Source organism: Anser anser (assembly GCF_964211835.1).
Source record: "Anser anser genome assembly, contig: HAP1_SCAFFOLD_650, whole genome shotgun sequence".
NCBI lineage: Eukaryota > Metazoa > Chordata > Aves > Anseriformes > Anatidae > Anser > Anser anser.
The window spans coordinates 1-24,190 of record NW_028154017.1 but is presented as its reverse complement, the minus strand read 5'-3'; the positions used below and the strand labels follow the sequence as shown (position 1 = coordinate 24,190).

The window sequence follows — 24,190 nt, the reverse complement described above, 5'->3', positions numbered from 1 at the left end:
CAACAAACCTCACAGCAAGTACCTCAGTCTGTTCTTGGGAACAAGACGTTATGAAAGATACTACTTCTCCCTACCGATTGACCTGTCAGATCTTTAAACCACTTTGTCTGCACTTACAGCACATCAGTATCTAAAACATTCCTAAAGCTACATTCAAATAACAATTTGTATGATTTGCCTAAGTGGGAGTTAAGCCAAGATAGAGTGGGAGCCCGGATTCCACAAACCATGGAAGAACAAGGAGAAATACATTCACAGCAATAAGATCTTTGGGGCTGCTGTCATTAGTCTTGCATCTTTGATATGTGATTATTAGGACACAAAGCTCACTTGTGGAGTGATGTGCACTCACTCAGGAAAAAGACCTTAGTATTACAATAGGGATTTCTATGAAAAAGGTCACTTTCAGTAGTCAACAGTAGTCAAAAACACAAATCAAAAGCTAGATATTACTGGCAAATAGAGATAAAATAAAATAAAACAAGAAAATAATTGCAATATCATAATCCCAGTGATGGTTCTGACCTCTTCATCTCAAAGAGCAGGGGCAGATTCAGAGCAAGGTGACAAGAAACAGTTCCTGCAAGGAATGGCTGAGCAGACTGGAACTTTCAACTTAAAAAAAAAAAAAAAAAGAGAGAATAGCTCATAGGGTACAGGAATGAAAAGAGATATGAGGACATGAGGGAAAAGTCTGATACCACTAATTGCTTGGAGAGGAAGGATAGAAACCTACTTTTCACCACCCACCTCTCCCAAAACAAGAACTACGGGCCATCAAATGATCCAAAGGAGGTGGTTCTTTGCAAGAAACTCCTTACTGAAGGATGGAGGTGCAAGAAGTTCAGGAGTCCAAAGAGAAAATCATAGAATAGTAGGGGTTGGAAGGGACCTCGAGAGATCATTGGGTCCAACCCCCCTGCCAAAGCAGGTTCCCTAGAGCAGGCTGCCCAGGTAGGCGTCCAGACGGGCCTTGAATATCTCCAGAGAAGGAGATTCCACAACCTCCCTGGGCAGCCTCTTCCAGTGCTCCGTCACCCTCACCGTGAAGAAGTTCTTTTGCATGCTGGTGCGGAACTTCCTGTGCTCTATCTTGTGGCCATTGCCCCTTGTCCTGTCCCCACAAACCACTGAGAAGAGGTTGGCCAAATCCCTCTGTCTCCCACACCTCAGGTATTTATACACATTGATAAGATCCCCTCTCAGTCTTTTTTTCTCCAGGCTGAACAGACCCAGGTTTCTCAGTCTTCAAAAAGAAAGAAAAGAGCTCCGCGGGGGTTTGCCAAGCAGACAAACCTTTCAGGAAGTCCCAAGTGGTAAATAGCTGGTAGGAAGCATACGGAGGAGCAGTTATCCTCCACAACAGTTCGGTTGTATTGCTGCTGCTCCCTAGGCATCTGCTTATGCACTGAGCAGAATTAAGATTACACTCAGTGGGGGATTATGCTCCAGTCATACATAAGATCCACCATACTGAATCAGATCAAACGTCTCTCTAGCTGGACCTGGTGCCTGGTGAGCATTTCATGACATCTCAATTGTATGCCCTTTTCTTTTTTTTAAACAATCTCACATACCTCACTCTGACTAAGCGTGAACGGACGTATTTTTTCCTTAAAATGGAATTGTGAAATGTCTTGTCCATCTGTTGAAAAAAAGAAAAATACAAATTAACAACAAAAAAACAGGGGGGAGGGATGCACTGCTGGAATGAGAATTCAGAAAAAAAGCATTCGGTTACAAAATCACAGATTACAGAGCCACAGAAACACAATCCAGCCCAACCTCTAAATAAGATTTGTCACAGACTTTCCTCTGCTATTCCCCATTTTAGTTGAGGCACATCACAAAAAGTTAGCTTGTTTTTCCTCAATATCCTATGGCTACATCAGTGTTCCACTAGACTACCATCCTATCCACTCCTAGGCATAATTAGGGATGTTTATAAACATCTGGAAACATGCGAAACATGCTGCAGCAACCTCCCCAAGCATATCCTTCTCAAAAAGGCTTACAGAAAGGATACAGCATGCTGTGCTCTGCACTGCACCTCTCTTGTAGACTTTTTTTTTCTGATAGAACATTTATCTTTGCTTTAAATTTCTATAGGACTAAGGATATCAGTGATCTCAAATTGCAGCCCTCCCCAAACACCCTTGCTATTTGCCACATGCTATTCTCATCTGAAATAGGAAGCCTTGGACTTGTTTTATAACTTCTGAGTGTTAGGAATCAATGCCCAAATGACATCTTTGCTGGTATCTGCTTAACCACATCCTGCTTAAGGCTGAATGTTGTCTCAAGATTGCGTGACCAGTCTGAGACAATGCAGTGTAATATAACAGGGCAAGAAATTCTGCCAGGAATAGTTTGGGATCACTGAAGTATTGAGAAACAGCAAAGTCACAAGTGAGTTATGCAGTTCCTTGTACCAGCAAGACCCAGGAAATCTAATGCATACACCCTGTAAACATCAAATGTGTTACAGGAAAGAAAGAAACAAACAAAAACTTAGAAATGCTTTACAAAATCATGTAAGTTTTTTGTTTTGTTTTGTTTGTATTTTTTTAGCACATATAGGCTCTTTGATTCAGAACCAAGTCTTCACATTTTCAGCCCTTAAAAAAAAAAAGTAGAAAAGAATAATCAAAGTTATGGTAATGTCTTTCAGATTCAGAAACAAGTAAGAAATCTGGTGTGATTCTCACAAATCTCCTCTTTTCAACCTTGGCTTCTGTAAGATGAAGCCTGACATTGCTATGTATAGAATAATTTCAAGATTGAAACTGCCTTATTTTGAGTGGTTTTAAGGTGAAAAGCACACACTAGGGGGAAAAAAACATTCTTGGTCACACACTGGGCTGATATCTTGCTGTTACGAACAGTTATCTGGAATTACTAAGGAATTCAGAAGAACAGACAAAACTCCATGGAAAAAAGATATAGTGGACATATCAAGTGCAACAAGCTACTGTATATGCAAAATGCATTTCATACATGCATTTAGAAATTAAGAATAGGCATACATTTAGAAATTAAGAATAGTTTTATGTTGCCTGTAATTCTGAAGCCTGTTTCCCTCACCCCTCTCTCCACACTTTGGATATTGGAAGTATTTGTCCTCAGACAAAATGAGATTTTTTTTTTTTAAATATATGTCATACTATTTGCTTGTATTTCCTGTAACAATTTCAAATGCTTCACTGATGACTGTGTTAGCAGAAGGACGCGCTGCTAGCTTCGTGGCGTGCAATGGCGCGTGCTATCTTCGGCTGCACTGCCTCCAAAGACTTAGAGATCTTTGGGCCAGAGACTTTGCAGAGCACAAAGCACCGTGCAAACGAGAGAGAGCTTTGAGCTGTGCTGCTGTACATGTCAAGCCTCTACATTGCAAAAGAGAAAAGCAAAAGCAGGCTGATTTTACACTTAGGCAAGAATTTGCAATCTCTTGCAAGGGAGGGTGAAGTTAATTCGACATGTCTGAAACCTGTATCTCCTCCTGGTGATTATATTTTCAATCCATCTGTATTCTCTCATCTCAGAGAATGCAAGTGTTTTTGCTACACTTGCCACTTGCATTTCTGTAGCAGAAATGTGGATCCTTGCTTCTGCTCCCCATTCTCTTGCACACATTTGCTACAGCCTGAGCAGTTCATGTGGTTGTGTATTCTTTACTCTTGACACGTTCAGCTTTCTCCTCATCCTGGACCACTTCCTAGATGTTCTGTGCAGACTGGTCAGGAACACTATGTCCTGCGGCGGAGTGATTTTCAGTGACATCAGAGAAAAAACTATTACACACAACACTTTTTTTACAAAAAAAAAAATCTAAGGAGTCCAAATGCAATTTGGACTATCAGCAACAGATACTGTTTTCAGGAAGTTCAAAAGGGATGCTGGAGTTATTTTATGGAGGAACAGTAAGTGTTTGATTTAAAATGATACCAACATTACTGGATTTGCGTTACTTCCATTCTCTTTCACAATTTCATATCTCAACGAGAAAGGAACCTATTTTCCTGTTACACACAGTCACTAATTTTCTCCTTCTTAGGATTTGCCTTAGTTCTACATCACCAATAGATCAAAAACACCAAGTGAAGAGTGTTTGTCTCTAGTTATTCTTACAGACTCTTTAACACCTTCAAACCTGACCAGGAATTTTTTTCCACTTTTGTAACCTGCCATATCTTATTGGGAAAGGCATGCTAGCCAAATGTCTACACTGTGGCCCCTAACTCTCACCCTGCTGATAAATTAACTTGACAGATATGAATCTGTCCCAAATGTACTCTTTTATATTCATACAGAGTTTACATTAAGAGGAAAAAACTTAGAGAGATGCCTTCTGATAATAGCTCGCAAAGATTAATTGTCTATCCCACATTTTTACCATAAATCATCTGGTAAAAACTTTCACACCCATAGCCAACAATAAACATTTTTCTCCAATGTGCCTATAGCTTTCTTCTCAGCCTGAGTCATAACCCTGGAAGCAAAAGTAACTAGAACTTTGCCCAGTAACTAGGTGGGACCCAGTCCTGCTTGGGTGAAGCACCTACACTCATTTAAAGCATTTTGTTTTGATTGCAGCCACTGAGCACCTACACTCATTTAAAGCATTTTGTTTTGATTGCAGCCACTGAAAAGAGATGCTGTCATGTCCAGATCCCTTAATTTCACCTCTGATCACTTGTTTTCCTGGCCATTGTCTACCAGCTGCTGGATGGTGACTACTGCTTTAAAAAAAAAAGAAAAAAAAAGAAAAAAAAAAAGAAAAAGAACACAGCTTCTCTCTGTGCATTACATTTTCTAAGACAAACGACTTCACCCTTGCACTCTGCTTGATCTACGCTTCTACAGTAGTTAGTAGTGGCCAGTAACAAAGACACAAGAAGAGGGCTAAACACTCCCACCTGTACAAACCCAGCCACAAAGGAGATTTCTTCCTTGTTCCTTGCAGCCAGAAGTTTTACACCTTGATGAGCAAGACTTGTTTTTCTATTCTGCCTCAGGTGACTCTGGATCTCATCATTATCCTCTTTTTCTTGTGTCACACCATGTCAGCAGGGCCAGCCCTCTGAGCCCCCGGAGCAACCTACCAAAAGCTTTTCGTGATGTCAGGTTCGGCTGATACACCCTGCCTCCCTGGGACCCAAAAGAAAAGCAAGCTCTGTAAGTGGGTCACGTGCGACAGCGATCACGTTGCTCCACTGTGGGACAAAGCTGACCTGGGCTGGGATTGTTCAGATGTGTAGCTGGGTCTGGAAGTGACCCAGCAAGGTCGGTGTGCCTTGCTTTCTCCCACCACACACGGTTCTGTCACTGCACACAAGGTAAAGATTCATAAAAAAAAGTTCTTCTTAAATCTAGTTTGACAGAACTTGTGCGAGATACTTGCTGAACCCACTGAATTACGCATGTGGGATGTTGAAAGGCATCTTCTGCCTGCCACCAGTTTAGTCCTTCTACAGCTATCTTCATGCTAACACTCTTCCCTTTGCCTTGATAGCTCCTTGGGAAGTAAAGCCTATTATCAATGAATTTTTTAAGTTTTCCAACCATAAATAACTAGAACATGTTGCCTGGTCCGGTGAACCCCTCCAGTACTTTACAGTAACAGTACAACACAAATTACTACTAATCAGTGGGGTTAATCCCCTACCATCGAACTCAGTGGCCAATTTCCAGCACAGTCTGCTGAGAGATCCAGCAGCTGACTGTCACATAGTAGCAGCTTGCTTGGGAGCCTGGTATATCCTCTACCGTTTCAATTGAGGGGTTAGTTGGGAACTCTACCAAGGACTGAAGGAAAAGAGGGCAGGAAGACAGTTGGACAGGGACAGCAAGAGAAGCTGAACCTGGCCCTGTCCTGAACCAGGACGTGGACATAACCATCCTCTTAGAAACAGAGATACCAATTACTCACAGCAGTGGCAACCATAAAGCCCCACTGTTTGCCTGAGGTGAAGAGAATGGACCTGAAAGAGAGGGAGTGTAATAATCTGCAGGCCTCCAGCAAACCAGAAGATCAGAAACTTTCCCATCAGAAACCACACAAAGACAGCATGTGTCATACCCAGCACAGTGGGCAAGGGCAGCGTGATCCTATGCATCTGCAAACATCATCACAAAACTCTGCACAGAGTTTAATCGAGCTCAACTGCTAAAGCTGGGAGGTGAGTAAGCACTGACTGCACTACAATGAGCTCAGCTGGACAGTTCTTTGAGGCATCGGCTGCAATAGAAACAACTGACCACACACAATAGTTCCTAAAGGGATTGGTCTTTCAGATGGAAGAAATTTAGAAAGCTAATACCTGGAAGAATGTCAAGATTTAAAGTATCATGCTCATCCCTAGTGCAACCAATTTGAAAGGCATGTCATGGCATTAGGGTTTCATTATAGCCATGTAATAGCAACAGCTGGAATTAAGGTCACCTGAGTATTCCCATCCCTACTCCCAGCTTTCAATTGTCCGTAATTAGCTCCCTAAAACTTTCACACTGCAACTGAAATTTTGTCCACTTGGGAAAGAGATTTTCCAAAATTTGGAGAGAAAAATCCAAATTTGGATAGAAACCCATCTAGGCCAAAATCCAGAGAAGGTTGGTTGTTTTTCTTTCCCCCCAAAAGTAGGTTTTTCCCCAAAAAAGTTGGTACGAAGTTGAAATACAGGAATGAACAGCTCTTAGGACAAGGCTAATTTATAAAATCTAGGATAGATCTAGGAGAGATCAATAGTCATGTAGTCAGGTTACAAGTGCCCAGATAGCACCAATCACACAAGTACAGTACCGAAATTGGATTCTCCCTCTTGACAACACCATGTTTTAAACAACTACTGTCTCGACCAGCCAGATTTTGATCTCAGTGACACCAGTTCACATCCTGAATCACTTCATTCATTTAATTACCAGTAAACAATGTAGTAATTCTGGATCATGGGTCTATAATTAAGATAAGATTCTACCTTTAATCACACACACTATCGATAACTGCCCTTTATTTCATTTTGAATTCCTTTTTCCACCTCACGTTCACATCCATTTTCCTTGTGCCCATATTACACCTCTTTATCTTGTCACACACTGGATCTGAATTCGAGTTACTTATTTTGGGGGACGGAGAGTGTCATGGTATGATACTGCAGCCTTTGTACGCGCTTTTTAGACCTTCTGCCTTGATTAACTGGGGGTGGGGGTGGGGAAGAGAAATCATTTTTTATGTTTATTACTTGAGAAAATCTGATGGTATTAAGAAGTTGAAGAATCACTACATATAAGTTAAAGAAAGAAAGATGGATATTAGGCACACTGTTGATGACTGTAGCCATTTCATCCTAGAAATGCTGCTTAGGTAGAACACACTAACAGTTTGAAATCTTACTGGTAGGAAAATCATGAAACAGCAGCTTCATGCACTACACTGCATCAGTGAAAGTACATCATATTTTCCTCTTTTTTTTTTTTTTTTCCGCTCCCTGTGTTACTGTGACCTGTGAAAACAGGAAGAACTGGAAACAAATCAAAACAAGAAAGCACCTTAGTTTTGAAAACAATACAGCATATGCCTCTACCAGCAGTCTTTCTTCCTTTGGTTTCAACGGGAATTTACAAAAAAAAAAAAAAAAAAGGTTTACAAGTGAGAAGCAAGTGCTTTCTGTGAGTTATTTCCTCTCTCAGCATACAGCATTCCACCTATGTCTTTAAGACCACACCTGTAGTGCTCAGTGTAGCCTCAACCTCTAATTCCAGCGCCAAATAAACAAGCCATCAAACTGTCATCTTGCCCACTGTCACACTGCCATGTTTCCCACTTGGCTGAATTACCATGGAAAGCTGCTTTCTGCTTTGTTTACAGCCTTGATCACCCATAGAGGGCACCCTTATTGTGTCATGCTAATCCAAGGGCGATGCTTCCACTTTGCAAGTGTTCCCTCAAAATAAAGCTTTCCAAACAGAAGTTGTCAAATACTCTAAATTCATGCTAGGAGTTTTCCTCACGGTGCTCCTTAGAAATATTTTCTACAAAGAAAACAATAATATTGCTTTCATCTTACAACATTATTTTGTAGAAAAAAGGGAAAAAAAGAAGGAAATTATTGTCAGAAAATCTCTAACTCTTAATTTTTCATTTAAAAAAACTTTTTTTTTTCTGTCTTCCTACTACAGGCATACTTCTAAATAAAAATGCTACCAGTGAAGAACAAGAAAAACTTTCAGTAGAAGTTCTTACCTTTTTGCCTCATGTTAGTACTAAGCAAGTACTTCAGCGATTGTATGCAGTGCCTAGGAATACCCAGGTTTAAATAAGGAATAAAGTTTTAAAATTTGGGACTATATCTGAAAACACTAACAAATTTCTTTTGAAACTTATTAAAAACTTACTTAGTATTTGTCTGAAAAGTCATCAGAAAGATTTGGCTGCTGCAGCTACTATAATTTCTGTGTGATCTGACTATTTTATCTTCAATTTTCTTCAATGTTTCAGGGACTGAGAGGGGAAAAAGATATAATTTACAAGGGCAGGGGCAGTGGGCAGGGAAATAGCCCATGCAGCAAATGAAGCTACATGATACTTGTAGTGACCATTGCTTCAACTTGCTGTTAAAAAAAAAAAGTCAAGTTAGACTCCTCTGAACTTCAGCACACTCCCTTTCCTGGGACATGCTCAGTTATCACCTGTACATTAGCCCTCACAGCCTGGTTTCCCAGAGCAAATACAGTCTTTAGGACTGTTTCAAAAAACTCCTGGCTTGGGGATCTACTGCTGAATTAACCTCCAGACCACGAGGTATCGATCGAGCAAACCACATGCGTCTGAGCTTTACCTTATCAGCTCCGTGGAAGGTGCAATGATCACCTCGTGTACAGTTCCAGTCAGCTTTGCTACTAGCTCTTGGCTGTAAAGAGACTGTATTTCACCTTCCTCTGTCTCCCAAAAAACACACAGTTTGGCTCCCCAGGAAGACTTGTCTCATGTCTGACCCCAAAAAGGCTAAGTGCTATGAGACAGCAGTCTCACCTACGCATTCACTACTGCCAGACCTTTCAGTCAGACTTCATTCATCTCACATGGAAAGCTTAGCCAGTATTGAAGGCTTTGTCCCTGCAGATGGGACTGTAAGCTATTCACAACTCAAATCACGATGATCGAAAGCTTATAACTGGATATGAAGCAGAGAGGCAGCCTTTCAGTTATGAGAAGTGTCCTGCTGAAGAATAATCTAACTGCCAAAAAAGGTTATCAAGAGTTAAAGCTCTATTTTCCACAGTAACGTAAGTGTCTACACAGGAGTTGAAGGAACGCTCACAGAAACTCGAGTACTGTGATGAGGGTGAGTAAAACCTGCGTGTGCCAATGAAACCTTTTCAAGTGCTTACAGATGATCAGGAAAATTCTTTTGTCTCTGGGGATCTCTTCATGGGTGTTGAAGTAGCTTTACGGATTTGGCCTCTCAGCTCTCTCCAACTCAGTTCCCCATCTGTACAGTGGAGACATCAGTGCCTGGGAGCTGGGAGGCTGCAGCGTGCTTTGGTTGGTTGTAACTGGAACGTGCTGAAGCCGCTGAGAACCTGCACTGCACCACTGACGATGCAAAGGATGGAGTCAGCTCCCACTGCATCCCACCAGTGTCTTCTGTGGTGGAAGCAGCTAAGGGCACTGGATTCAGCTAACAAGCCCCATTTGTGGCCACAAAGTGTCAGGAAAGGTGCAGAGCAGCAAAGAGCTACTGGGTTCCAAATGCTGCACTTGACAGTCCTTGGGATTCTTGCTTGCCTTTAGTAGCACAAAGAGCAGGAGATCTGTGTGCCGGGTTGTGCAGGGACCTGCCTGCCCCCCCACTGCTCTCAGAGAAATATGTCAACAGACATCATCTGCCAGGGGAAAAAACTGTCTCCTTCCTTCCTAGCTCCATTACAGGGACTCGTCAACGAGTCCTTAAAACAACCAAGAACAGGCACAGTCATCAGAATCATTCTGAAGCATTTCATGTGGTATTGCAAGTGCGATACGCTTCAGAGCCACTACTTCTAAACTAAAACCTCACTGATTAATTTCTATCAGACAGGGCACGTTTCAAGAGCTGTATCCATCAAAAACTTTTCCCAGTGTTTGTAGTTAAGAACACAGAAGATTCTTTGTTCACTTCAAATCACTGAAGCAAGATGTCTGTTTCTAGAAGAGATGTCATGACACAGCATTGAGTTCAGAGGCAAGAATTACTTAAGAAATTCCATGACTTCAGTAGAAACACTGGGATAGACAGTTTTCCAGGGAAAGTGCCTAGCTATCCAGTTAATGCAATCCCCAGCCACTCTGCCCAGATCCAGCCAGGTAGCTTTGTGTTGGTTGTGGATGGTACCAGGAAGGGGGAGAGCCAAGGTACCTTGTGGAGGGGAAATCCGTGACACTCCACTCCATGGCTTGAGGCACTGAGGGTGAGAAAACAAACACCTTGTGTCTCCCCCAGCCACCCCATAGCCAAGGAGGGAGCCACGCTGCACTCCTACAAGAGGAACATCCATCCACCCAACTCACAGCCTGGCTTAAAGTCACACAGGAGCAGGAGAGAGTAGGGGATAGGAAACAGGTACATCTGCAAGTCACTGGTGGGCAGAGTAAAAGCTGGTAGTCACTTCTGTTGAGCAACCAGCCATGTATTGAAGGGGCCACATGCTGTGGCTGCTTGGTAGCTATTACTCTCTCATAACTAGACACTTGCCAGCCTTCTGCTGAGGCAACTTCTCTTTAAATGGTTCTTGATAAAGTGCTCGTTTCAAGTCCTCTTCAACACACAACTCCTTCACTTGGTATCAAAGACTGCTTTCCAAATGACCTCCACCTTCCTCCTTGCACACGGGGCAGTGGGTGCTGCTGCCCGGGATCATCCCGGTCACTGAGGTCTATCTAGAGCTGGCTGTCTCAGCTCCTGCTGCACTTCGGGGTCTTCGGATGAAGAAGAAAAGCTTAGGAATAGGGCTTTGGATGTCTCCCACAGATCCTGTTACTAAGAGGGTGGCTAGGGCCTTCAAGACACACTTGGGAAATTCAAAAGCAGAATGAAGAGATTTTGTGCAAGAAGAAAAAACCCCAAGCCTGGTGCAGGAGCTACAGAAAAACAGAGAGTAATGGTCATGTAGGAAAACAGTGGCATCTAAGACAATGCTTGGCCGATCCGCACATAAGTGAACCCACTAGAAAATAGAGGCTACCTGTGGAAGAAGCCATTAAGGCTGAAACTGTGCCCTTTGTACTCAGCTCAAGAGAGACAGGTCTGGCACAGTGCATTTTAGGCTGGGAAGGGAAGAACGACTGGTCCAGCTAGAAAAACAAGGAGGCTCTGGCAGGCTGGAACATCTCTTCCCACAGTGGCATTCAGTCAGTTCTGCTCTTTCAAGAGAAGACAAAGGGAACCCTTATGGCCGCTTGTAGGAAGCCATGCAAGGAGCAGATAGCTTTCATCATCTGTTCCTCAGTCCCCCCAGCTCCACCCCACAATACATTTTCCAGACTTTCCAGTCAGCCCTGCGATGTTGACTGGTGCACTGGCTTCATCAGCTCTTTGGCATGATCTCGCTGCATTCCCTCCGCCTTCAATGAGATAAGAGAGTAGGGAATGTCGTTCGCATAATGGGTGTTACTATTCAGCTGTGGAAACCAAAGCAAACACCAGAATGTTTTCTGCTAGTCCCAAGGAAGGCAAAGGATGACCTCTCTACAGGATCAAAAACATTTTTCCTCGAGAAACACCAACACTCAGAAGAGCTCCTTTCAGGGTTTTTCTGGGGACAAACAAAGGAGGCTTCATCAGGGAGGGATCAGAGAAGGGAACACTCGAAGGGAGTTGCACTAACTCGGGTAATTTGAATGCTTCTGATTATCGGAGATGATTCACTTCTGTTCACTTTGCACCAAGTATTGTGAAAGATGCTGCCTTTATCTGCATTGACTCACTGTTTCACAACATGAGCTTAGGTATCGTTACTACTAATGACAACTGGAAGGCTTGGACATCCAGAACTCTGAACCCAACTGGGTAAGACTACAAAGGATTTTGGTAAAACCAAACACATCAGGAAACATGATTAAAAAAACAAACAAACAAAACAAAACAAAAAACACAAAACAAAACAACACAAAAAAAACCCACAACTCCCTCCACCTCTACTTAAAAGACGGTGTGAAAATGCTGCTGATGAAAATGTAGGTGTTCTGAGACAGCTGTCTGAAGAAGTCAAGAGGATATTTCTGCTTCTACAAAGATTGCTTTGATTTTTAACACCACTAACTGGGTTTTGCTTGGGCAGCATCAGACTTAGAGAGAGCATATTGTTGTTCATTAGTGCATGGAGTCACTTAAAAAAAAAACAACTTATGGACAAATCTCAGTCTCACCTAGCAAAGAACTCAGAAAATTTGAAAGACTGAGGTAGAAGCTAATGCCTGAATTAAAGACCACTTAAAAGAAAAGTCATAGGAATGAGGGAAAGGAAACAGTTCTCTGTCTGCATGTTATGGCATTACTTATCTGGTACAATTAACATGCTCTGAAATTACGTTTCTCACTGCTCAACCAGTATTCCTTCCAGTATTTACTGTCACTACTGTCAGAAGTACTTGACACCCATAAAGGAGACAACGTTTCTAAAACACTAGCTTCTATTCCAGTATCTGAATTAACAGCCAGGTTCAGAGGACATTCTGACTGCACTTGACAATGTATGAAATAACTTCTTGGCTAAAATTGGTGTTTCCTTGCCAAAGGAGACTTTAAAAAAAAAAAAAAGTAATGAAGTGGGAGAAAGGGATTCAACTTTACTCACTAAGTGTTCTTCCTCAAAGCTTTCTCCTTAGTCCCGGCCTTCCTCCCCCCTCAGCAATACATGTCTCCTTGCTCAGGGAGAACATTCCCTCTCCAAGGTCCTATCACAAGGTTAAAAGCCTGCAATTATTAGGTAACAGTTGTCAATTGGTAGCACCTAAGTAAACGCAGCTTATGTAAGACTCTATACACACAGACATGCACCAGAAGCAGATCTTGTGAAAAACAATACAGTCCCTGGTAGGCAAATGGGGCAGAAGGGAAACAAATGCATGAGAGGAGGACAACTCGACCAAGATCTCCAAGGCCCTCAGCAGTGGAGTTGGGAAGAGACGTTAGCACTGATAAATCCTGCTTCTCCAGGACAACGTTCAACACAGCTCAGATTTTGTTATGAACAAATGGCACGTCCCTAAATTAAATGACAGTGGGGAGCAAAGCATTGATTGTCCTATTAACTGAGTATCTGTGCAAGGTTGCTAAACAGGAGGTAGGAGATATGTATCAGACCCTAATGAATGAAATACAAAAAGATACAAGCACAATCACATGCTTATGGCTGTAAAGAGCTGAACTCTGTAATTATCATCTGTGGGGAAGTGTCTCAAAGAGAAAACAAGAAAGGAAATTGCAATGTATCTATTTATTTCCATAGCTACTGTATGAGCACCCTCTACTATTTGTAGGAGAGTTTCCCAACAAAACATACCAAAGGAGCAGGAAAAGGACTTGTGTATTGTTTTCTCAACATCAGCAGCAGCCTGACAGATAACGCTCCCCACCCCGTAAAGGAGAGGGTGTAAAAGCATGCTTTCCTTAGAGACAGCAGGGTAGCAGGAAAGCCAGCAAGCAGTGCCAGGTAGCTAGCTATATGGTAGGGGAGGAGGGAACTAATTTGGAGTCTGATGAGCTCTGTCAGTATAGGCTGGTCTCTCGTGTGCCTGATGCTGCATATATACACGTGGAAGTGCATACAGCAGACAGGCTGGGGAAGGAGAAGGCACAGAAATGTTTCTTGATGTAAGAGGAAGCCGAGAATATTGCAAATATCTACTAAATGGGCTAAAACAAGTGGATTTGGTCTGCCAGGTATGAACACGACTCCCATGTTATCCATTGCCCATGTCTGCTAACCATGGGGGGTCAAGATGCACCAAAGGCTCGTGATCTATTCACATTATCATCACACAGTCCTTAATAAAGGAAAGGCACAACAGTCCCAACTTACCAGTCTCTCAACCCTCTCGCTCAGGTCTCTAAACTTCCCTGAGGTCTGTCTGGACAATTCATTACTGTACCGGATATTGCTGATTTTTACGTTGCCGCTGTAATAGAACAGCTTCTGATCTGCAAGGGAGAGAAGAGGAACAGGCAATACTCACAATGCACCGAGACCCATGAACTTACAGAAGGGTCTGGGGCTGACTGCATAGATGTCCGTGGAGTGGTTGACCTGTACCCAACCCATTCAAATAAAAATTCTGAAAGCTGGGAACGCAGGAACAAGAAATCATTTCTGTTGGGTGGGCTGTGCCAAGTAGTAACAAAAAGCCCAGTTTCTCCAGCAGTTACTTTTCTGACTGACCAGTAGTACATGCACACAGAATCACAAGTAGCATCCTCCTGGTCAGCTGCCTTTCTTCCTGGCCCACTTATCCACACAACACTGAGCACTGGCATGCAACTGCTGGGGATCAGGGCAGGGGAACGGGGAAACACCATGGGTAGAATCAAGCGGGAGGCTTAGCTTGTCACTCGCTTAACAGAGGCCAGAAGGCTCATGTGTTGACCTCATCACAGAAGTAGATCATGAGGAAGACATGAAAGGAGTGAAAGCGAGTGAAAGGCAACAGAAACCACAGCCCTAACCACCCTGCACAGAAGGAAATGCTCCTGAGAAGAGACCTACAAAGATGCTAAATGAGGATGGAAAGAGTGATAGAGAAGACAGTGGATTTTCCCCAAATAAGCTTTGGTTAGACTGATGGAAAACAAACTCCCAGCACTGTGGACCTCAAATAGCACAAGAGAGATGCACTTAACAGAGTAACAGAAGAGTGGTAAGTTCTGTAAAACTTACCATATGCCAGAAAATAAACTAGGAGACCAATGGTGATGGCTGCTGCCACTGCTGTTCCAATAACAATTAGAGCAATTTTCCAGGGCTCGAGATGTCTTATTTTGATGGCTGGCTGATGAATTCTGAAAAAAAAAAAAAGGAAAAAATAAATATCTAAGAGGTGCTTTTCAATTAAAAACAAACAAAAAAAAACACAAGATGCAGATGCTAAAGTTTTCTCCCTTGGTATAAGCTGATTCTTCCCACTAGTATTAAGTGACTTCTCACCCAACACCCTTAAAAATGAAACCATGACTCAAGGCTATTTTGAAATATATGCTGACATATGCCAAGAGCCACAGAAAACAGATGCAGGTGTTTCGTTTGTTTGTTTGTTTGTTTTAATGGCTCAATTAAATAGGTGTCCCACTAAGGACTTTCCTGACTGGAAATTTCCAAGAATAAAACTGTTATTCTCATTCTTCAGCTAAGTGAACTCTTGTACAGCAATGTAAGCAGCTTTCAAGAGGTTAAACAAGTCAGTTATCACAGACATACTAGTGCCTTTGCTCCTTAGTGCAACAAAACTGGAAAAAAAACCCATCCCCTTCATTTCTATAGTACGTATTTATGCATTACCCAAGCTGTTCGGTTTATTTCAGCATGAAAAGCAGGGCTGGACACACACACACACACACACACAAAAAAAAGACAAACAGATTTTGGAGGAACAGCGTGTGCTTCCTGTTTTACTCAGGCCAAATCCAAAAAGAAAGGTAAGCATGGTACTAAGCAGTATTAGCTGAAGGGATGGAATGACAGGGAAGGGGGCAGGGACATGTGAGCAGACAAGGGAACACAGGTAGAAAGCCTAGCCGGATACTTCTCTCTGCTGTGCTCTTAATTACACAGGTGCTAATCCAAATTAACACAGTGCAAGTCAATAGGTCAGTATGATATTTAAACAAATCTGCCCCCAAAAGTTTATTTAGAGCAAATTCTGCCTTTGGCTATGAACTCAAAGACATCTTAAGATCCCATGAGCCATGTTTTCTATGATGTTATCAGCCATTACAAAATACAGAACAGGAAGGAAGAGTTTTTGGCAAAGAGTCATTCCTACTAGAGCCACCCACCTCACTCATGCTAACATGCACACCTCCAGCTCCACGTACAGCTAGAAAACAAGACTACAGGGACCCTCTCCTGAGGGTATGAAGGGATCTCAGTGAGTTCCCACATTCGTAACAAGATAATATAGCTCACTTCTGGAACACCTCATGAGGAATAATTTAAATACACTAGAGTTCATTCCTCCTATACTCTAAAACAGCTTATTAAACTCTCATCTCATCTGGTTTTCTTCAAAATGAATCTGTAGATCCACAGCAGAAAAAAATAACACCAAAATGAAACGGTTGTGTTAAGAGTTTGGTGAAGAGCAGCTCCAACATTATTTCTGAGCCTAGTGCATGGAAGTTCTCTTAAAACACTAAATGGAGAAATGAAGAATATGTAGGTATAAATGGTTAGGGCTTTGTCTCATTAACAAGAACATTTAGGAAATAGCTCGATACAGTAACTGCCTTTGATAATTGAAGAGACTTTGGCTGGTCAATCTCTGTAGCATCTTTTCCTCACGCCTCATGTTACCCTGTTTTTCAAGCCACACATTTCTAGACTGATTGACCAATGGGCTCACAAGTGTTCAGAGTCAGATACAGAAAAATATAGGAAACTGCCTCTAACTTCCTCATAAACTGATCTTTCTTTCCAAGGGACAACTATCTCAGTTATTGGAAAGCAAATAGGAAATGGGATAAAATAAAATAGGGATAATTTAAATATTTTGAGAAGAGATTTCATAAGCACTTTGGTCAGAAAATTGATTAAAACAAATCTAAGAGAACCACACCTTAACATCTCTAGTACTACTACATTTGCTCTCTCTGTTTATTTAAAACATAAAGCCAGAGTAATTTAACTAAACTTCCAATGATCACTCACCGCTGTGGTGCCTGGAATCTGGTCTCCATGGAGAACATTCATTTATGGGGGTAGCCCTTATAGATGTGCTACATGAAATCAGGATCTAACAAGACTCAGCTTATTGTCTGAGAGGTCTCAAAGCCCTAGTGGGTGTAGCAGTAGCTCTTACCTTAGTTCATTAAGTGAGTGGCAAGTTCAGCTTTAGTTTATGCTTTTTATTTTTTCCTGTGCGGTGCCAGGAGTTGGACTCGATGATCCTTATGGGTCCCTTCCAACTCGGGATATTCTATGATTCTATGCAGCTAATAGTCAAAACTAAGACATTCTGTCTTCTGCATGGACAATGTGTTTTGCAAATATTTCTACAATGCTTGCAGTGAGACTAAGTCGCAAAAAAAAAAAATCAAAAAAAACAACAACAAACAAACAAAAAAACACAGCTAACTTGACACGACCTACTCACATTCATTATCTTAGTTTCATTTAAAAAAGCAATTGCCTTCCTCAAACTTCACAGAAGGAAAAACACTTAGAAGGTCTTTCAGCTATAACGATCCTGGCAGAGCCCCAGACCAAAATGCTGGGTTTGAGAAGCCCATTTAAAAGGCTGAATGCCAACTCCACACCACAGCAGGTGAGTGAGAAGAAGTAACTGCCTATCGTATCAGTGAAAGAATGGTATCAGACCAGAAGTAACATGGCTGGGACACAGTTACAGAGAGAGAACGTTCTATATATTACAAACTTTTTCAGCATTTTTGTGTAAACATTTTTATTTTTTATATCCTTATTCTTAATTTCTTCCCTTTTGTGTTCCATGTAGTAAACACAAGCCTCAGTCCACAACAGTTACTTATATGTGTAATCTTACTCACTATATGACTTCCACTGAATTCATGAAACCTCTCTGAGAGCACCATTTCATCAGGCTCTAAATTGAACAGCTTCTTAACTGACTAAATTCAACAAATACATCATAGAAAGTCACTTAATAGAGGTGGGATTGTTTGGGGAAAAACTGAGATGTCTTTTTCCCCTTTTTTTCTGAATAAATGCTTCCCTTTCCTTTTAAATAAAAGCATGAAAGGACTGTTAAAGACTTGCTCTCCATCACTAATTTGTTCTAAAGCCAAAACTTTGTTTAAAAAAAAATGTTATGACTAGAATGTCCCTGATTAGGCTGTTTGGCTAATCTGTACAAACTGGATACTTCTCCATTTGAAAAGATGCGTGGACTGAATTTCAAATCCAGGTTTTCAAAGATCTGTGTTGGAGACAAAAGCACAGAGCTTGCTGGGCTGATACTTGTCCATTTCCACTAGGTTTGAGTTGTATTGCTGCTCTGCTCTGTCTCCTAAGGTTCATTCCTCAAAGATTAATTATTACACAATGGGACGTTGTCAAATGAAAAGTGAGACAGTACTTGCAGGGATTCAAGACACGTGAGAAGTAACTATCCCAAAACTGAAATAGCTTTGATTCACATGACCAAGAGCTTGAACACTGCAGAGAGCTGATACAAGTTCAATGGCAGGAAATTATGTTCTCAGGTCAAGAGTCAAGCAGTCTCTGCTAACCCCTTGGGAACTACCTGTTCAACAGAGAAGGAACAGGGAGTGTAACAGAAATACACAGCAGGATTAAAAACCCTACAGCAGCAGTCAGTAGTTTCCTCCAGGAGAAACGGAGATTTTAAGCCTGAGCCAAAAATCAGCTGAAAATCTCCCACTGACCTCACTGGGTTTTCTGTTAGGGTCCCTTCTGCTTGCAGCCTTCATGGTCCTGCCCTCTACCTCAGTGCAGTAATCTTAAATACACCGCAGTCAGGGACTGGGTTTCATCCCTTGGCAAAAGGTTGTTTGCCAATTCCAGCTTAAAATTTGTCTGATTAGGAAGAGGAGTGAAAAGTTTGCTGATAAGGAGAAACAAACAAACAAACAAAAGATGTAAAATTGTCCACATTAGCATAACAATTTCATTTGGTTGTTTTGTTTCCTAATAATTCCTAACAATTTAGTGGCTTTTTCATCTGGCGTTCTGCTGGTTATTTTCCTAGAAATGTCCACTGAGACTTCCTGAGTGGTGGTGGGTGATTTGAAGGGACACATTTTACATCAGTGTTTGGGCTCCCCCCATCATGAGCACAAAGCAGCCCCCAAGAAACCTCTTTCTGAATAAGAAGCCCACACCAATAAACACAAAACCAGAGGGATCCCTCCCCCTTATAAATTTTAAAAGCCACACATGGCAAGGACACAGTGGTCAGCTAGTTGTCTGTTGACTTTCATTAACAGAGGGGTATCAAAAAAAAAAAGTTTCAACAATTTAAAAATCTTATCTAATACCCTAACTAGTTTCTTATGGATGCCATTTAATAAAAGTGTCATAAATACATTAAATAAACCATTCACATACTTGCCTCAGTACAGCCTGAAACTGCTAATTTAGGAAAGAAATAGCAACTCTTCCACATCTCGGAATTAAAGTTCACTTCTTCCAAAGGAGCAGATTTAAAACCCTCTCCAGTGAGTCAAACCTCCTGCTTCAGAGGGAAAGCCCTTGCCAGGGAAGAACGCACGCTCTGACGCTTGTGAGAATTATCTGCCCTCCATTAGCTGCTGTGAACTTCAGATCAGAGCCTGTGTCTAGCTAAGTCAGCACGCACTGTGAAACAGCACAGGCCTCTGCTTCAGCATGCAAGCACCAGCAGCGTCTGCAAAAGAAAGTTGTTGACATGACAGTGCAACTACCAAACCCAAAACAGCCACCTAGAAGTGATGTTTTCTTGTGGATTATCAAATGTCTTTCGTTTATAGTCCTATAAAAGAAGCTTAGGCAGGCAGATTTTCTGTATAGTTTTAAAATGTCTGATATTTCATTCCTGTTTAAGATGCTTTGAGGAAAATTGATGAAAAGTGTTTTATCAGCCTTAGTAATAATTGCTCTTCTGCCTTCGTGATTGTGTGCATCTGCAACAGCTTATATCCACTGAGAATCTGGCCCAAAGTATCCAGCTTTTCATGTAGTTTGGAAGCTTGCATTTCTGGCTGAATAATAGGTTTTTCTCTATTTTATAGCTTATATACAGTAAAAAGTTGCTGGTCTGGGCAGATAAACAGTGCGATGCTGTAATCTAGCAAAGTTTTTTCACTGAACAGAGGTGGACAAATTTCTTCACAGGAGAAACCCTGATGAAATCAGAGAAGACTCCTTAGGCAAGAGATTCAGCTGAGCCCAGGGCAATTTTCCAGTGACAGAGAAATTTAGCAATTCCCATGTTCTTTTCTGTATGAAACCTGTCCCTGTTATCATCAAATCTGTCCACAAACTACATGAAGTTGTCAGATTGTCTAGTATCGGAAGCATGTCAAATTAAGCCATCCCAAGGTTTGTGTTAACAAGACTTCATTGAGAACACTGATCTCTGTAACTAAAAATACAGAAATGGACAAAGTATGTGATGGAAACAAAATGAATTAAAGGCTTACAGTTGACCCAAAATGCACTGACCCAAAATAGATTGCCTGTGAAAAACTTAACAGAGTAAGGCACTTCTGCAACACCCTCTAGTAGGAACAGCAGAGGCCAGAAACGCAGCTGAGCTTACACTGGGGCTTGCTCAGGTAATGAAGATGACCAGATTTTAATACCCAGGATTAAGTTCTTCACAATTTTGTTTTTCTGTCTGAAAAGCTCAGAAACTGAGGGAAAGTGGCAAGGAAACACAAATGGTACCAATTCTAAAGTCATCAAATTAGTTCTGGCATATATCAGAACTTCACTACAGCTTCTGGAATCAGGGTCTAGACCGGAGCACACAAACTGAGCAGAGTAAGTTTGTTTGATACCATGCAGGAACATCTACCTCCTGCAATAATCAGGCACAACTCCCACTAATACCAATGGAACATGACTGTCCTTGCACCAGGGCTGGTATTCATTTCCTGCTACACCTCAACAGTCTGTAATTTACACTTATTTTGCCCACCTACCGGATGACAAATTGGTGCAAGTGGCACTGCATTTCCACCTACATATTCACTTTTAGACTAACGTATACAGCACCAGTTACTCTACAACTTACCCTGCCAGCACACAAGATCTTCACAAGGAAGCTGTGGTAAGCTGCTGCTCCCCAGACCACAGGGCACAGCACGATGTGAGAGCGACAAGACCAACTAGGCTGTCCACTCCACCCTGTTCTCCTTAGCAGCTTTGCTTTCTGAAGGGTCTTATGGAGGCACATGTTCCAGCTTAGCTCAAAATGCAGTAAAAAGGGACATCTTGGAGCTGGATAAAGCTAACACTGAAGTAGTACTCTTATTATAGACTAAGGCACAGTGTGATGTGCTCAAACAGCAAGGTTCACAGGTGAACACTCAGACCTATATCCCTGGCCAACAAAGATATCTGGACATTTAACAAGCTACATGGGCTCTTTGATTAAGACCAGTCTCCATCCTTTCTGAAATGTGTAAATATTTAGTTATCCAACACAGATTTTCCCCACGTAAGATTTTACAACAATCTAATCAACTATTTAAACAACTAAATCCTTTCCTAAACAGGAGGCAACCAAACTGGACTTAGATGTTGTTTAACTACTGTCTAGCACACTGTTATTAAAATGATTTACACCACTGTTGATATAAACAAGACATAGCAACTAGATTTCCATCTAACTAGAAAAAGGAATAGCTTTTCAGTTCTGCTATGTACAGAACCCTCACTTATACACCTTTATATAACATGCACAAAGTGATTTCTTCCTCACTGACTGTCAGAGCAGCACAGTTTTAAAGGTATGGATGTTGAACTGGCAGCGGGATCTTTGAGTGTTGAGTACCACAAGCTGAACTCATTCTTCTCCTGACAAAGTCAACGCTATATTGACTAAAATATTATTGTCCTTGGAAAAAGAGAAAAACACTTAAGTGTGCAGAAGGAATAAGTTCTGTCAATCCAGCAGCAAAGTTTCCATGAATTCAGGAGCCAGTGTTAAACAACAAACTACAGGCAGCTCACTCTACATTTACAATTGGATCCCTACTCTGATCTAAGAGATCATAGTAGAACACTGTGGCTGGGAGGCTCCTTTTTGTAAAAATACTCTGAACTTTCCAGCAATGTCTTTGACATTAAGTTACGGTAAAACAAAACTAAGAATATCCAGCATCTCTGACCGCATAAAATGTTTTCAAATACAAAACACCTGGTCACTATCCTCAGAAACTGTGGCTTCTTCTTTAAAAGTTCTAGCAACAACCTTTAACAATGAACATTTCATGGGTACCTTCTCCTTATGTAGCTATGCTGTCTTTGCTGTTTTAACTGGGACCCTTTGCACAGCTTGAGGGAAATAATATTGCACCTAGACCTGACCAAAAGGCATGTTTTCCCAAAATCATCTTGTTAAAATTTGATTTTGACACAAAAGTTTCCTGGATTCTGCACTGCTGCAATAAAATCCTGCTGGGGGCAGGATAAGACAATTACAGAGGGAAAGATAAGCGTCAACTTAAGCTATCATATCAACTCTCTAAACAGAAGGCAAATCTTTGTGCTCCTGGCCATGCTAAGAAAGGATTTTCCTCTGCAGTTCTCTCTCCAGCCACACATTGTTCCTTTCATTCAAACCAATCCCCCAAATCTCCCCTTCAGCCTGCAACTTACTGTTTAGTGTCCCCTCCACTTATTGCCCCGTTTCAAGTTGCAAATTTAGGGTGGGTCCATGATGTACTCTACTTCTAAAAGGATGAAGGGAGGCAGAGATACAATGAGGGCTGAGAGCAGGAAAGGCAGAGAACAGCAATGTCTTTTCTTGACCTATGTATGTCCTTCACTTCCTGAAGCTCTCCCATAAACGATATCCCCTACTAACATTACACCTCCAAATAAAACTTGCTGAGTTAAAACACACCACCTACTTTTGAAGATCCCATGGTAGGTCCCGGTAGGTCTGGTAGCCTTTCTGACCTCCAACCACAGTTCGACTGAAGTCTGGACTGCGTAGCGAATGCTGCTGGAAAATGCAGGAGTCGCATTGACTGGTGTGACGGGAAGGGAAAGGTGTTGAGTGAAGATCCTTCATTGAGGCACGGCTGGCGCAACACCCAGCACCCTGTGGGTTATTGCAAAACGAGAGAGCGAACTTCGGAATAAAAACAAACAGAGGTAAGCATGGAGTCGATAAGAAGACTCTAACTTGATCAGCTCAGCATCAAAGAACTCCCCAGGCAGAGATGGATGGGGCAGATAAACCGGCCCAGGCAAGAAGACTTGTTCCTCACCACAGCAGAACAGGAAGTGTGTTAAGTTTCCCTTTCCTAGCACTCCCTTTCTGTCCAAATTGTGTCCTTACAGCAGGCCTTCGCCTGACTGGCAGCACCTTCTACCATAGACTCACTGTAAAAGCCATAAGGGAGAGTCACCGCACTGTCCGCACTTCAGTCACCCGCCTCTTGAGATGGCCAACACAAAGGCCCAACACAAAAACAAACACAGACATAAACGGCTTGGTCAGCCAAGCCGCATCTCCCTCAGTGCTCGCTCTTCCACAGCCGTCCTGGACTCCCTTGGCATCAGGGACATGACAACTATAAGTATCCGGCCTCCTAATTACACGTTAGTCATGTAATGGTTGGCACAACCCCGCCTGTGGAAAATGCTTACTCTGTGAAAAGGGCCACCAATCTCCTTGGAATTCACTTCTCCCAGCACAAACCTGGTTCTTCAGAGCCAGCTGGAAGGGGAAAAAAATGGATATTCTCTGGTGAGAGATTCGGCACTTACATCTAAATCCCCAAATGAAAATGGAAAATTACCAGAATCCAAACTCCTTGCTTCTGGCCTTTGATGCACTTGGGTTTTTGCCAAAAAGTTGGAAGCATTTGTTTTTTCAGTGAAGTATCAGGAATCCAGTCACTTTCATGGGAACACTCATTCACAAAATCCTCAGTAACAGAGGGGTAGAAAAAACAGAAGGATGAAATTTTCATCTAGTCACACACAGTCCCTTTCCCTCTTTCCCCAGAAAGGTCCACTCACAAGCACTTCAACATGATTTGAGGAACAATTGTCTGGACAACTCATTTCTGAGACGGTGGGAAAAGCTGAGTGCTGCTGCACTGCACCTCCTGTTTCTCTCGCTGTTTTTTTTTTCCCCTTGCTTTGGTCAAGTCAACTGCTTTTTTGGCTTCTCTTATCTCCCTGTAGAAAGGGCATTGCTGCAGTTACCTACCTTATATGAGTGAATAAATACAAAGTTACTGTGTACTAATATCCTCCTTTGGACCTTCTCTTCCCGCACAGC

General features: G+C 42.0%; 1 protein-coding gene across 1 annotated transcript; it reads right to left on the bottom strand.

Annotated features, from left to right (window-relative positions):
- Window positions 1-1,577: 1,577 nt before the first annotated feature.
- On the bottom strand, window positions 1,578-24,175 carry LOC310890953 (transmembrane protease serine 11D-like; the record flags this gene model as incomplete). Its single annotated transcript, XM_083853274.1, has 6 exons — window positions 23,703-24,175; window positions 23,551-23,620; window positions 22,806-22,999; window positions 14,911-15,032; window positions 14,059-14,177; window positions 1,578-1,645 (listed from the first exon to the last, which is right to left on the bottom strand). Coding segments are annotated over exons 3-6 (473 nt in total), but the record flags the coding sequence as incomplete, so codon positions are not given.
- Between the last annotated feature and the right edge of the window lie 15 nt (window positions 24,176-24,190).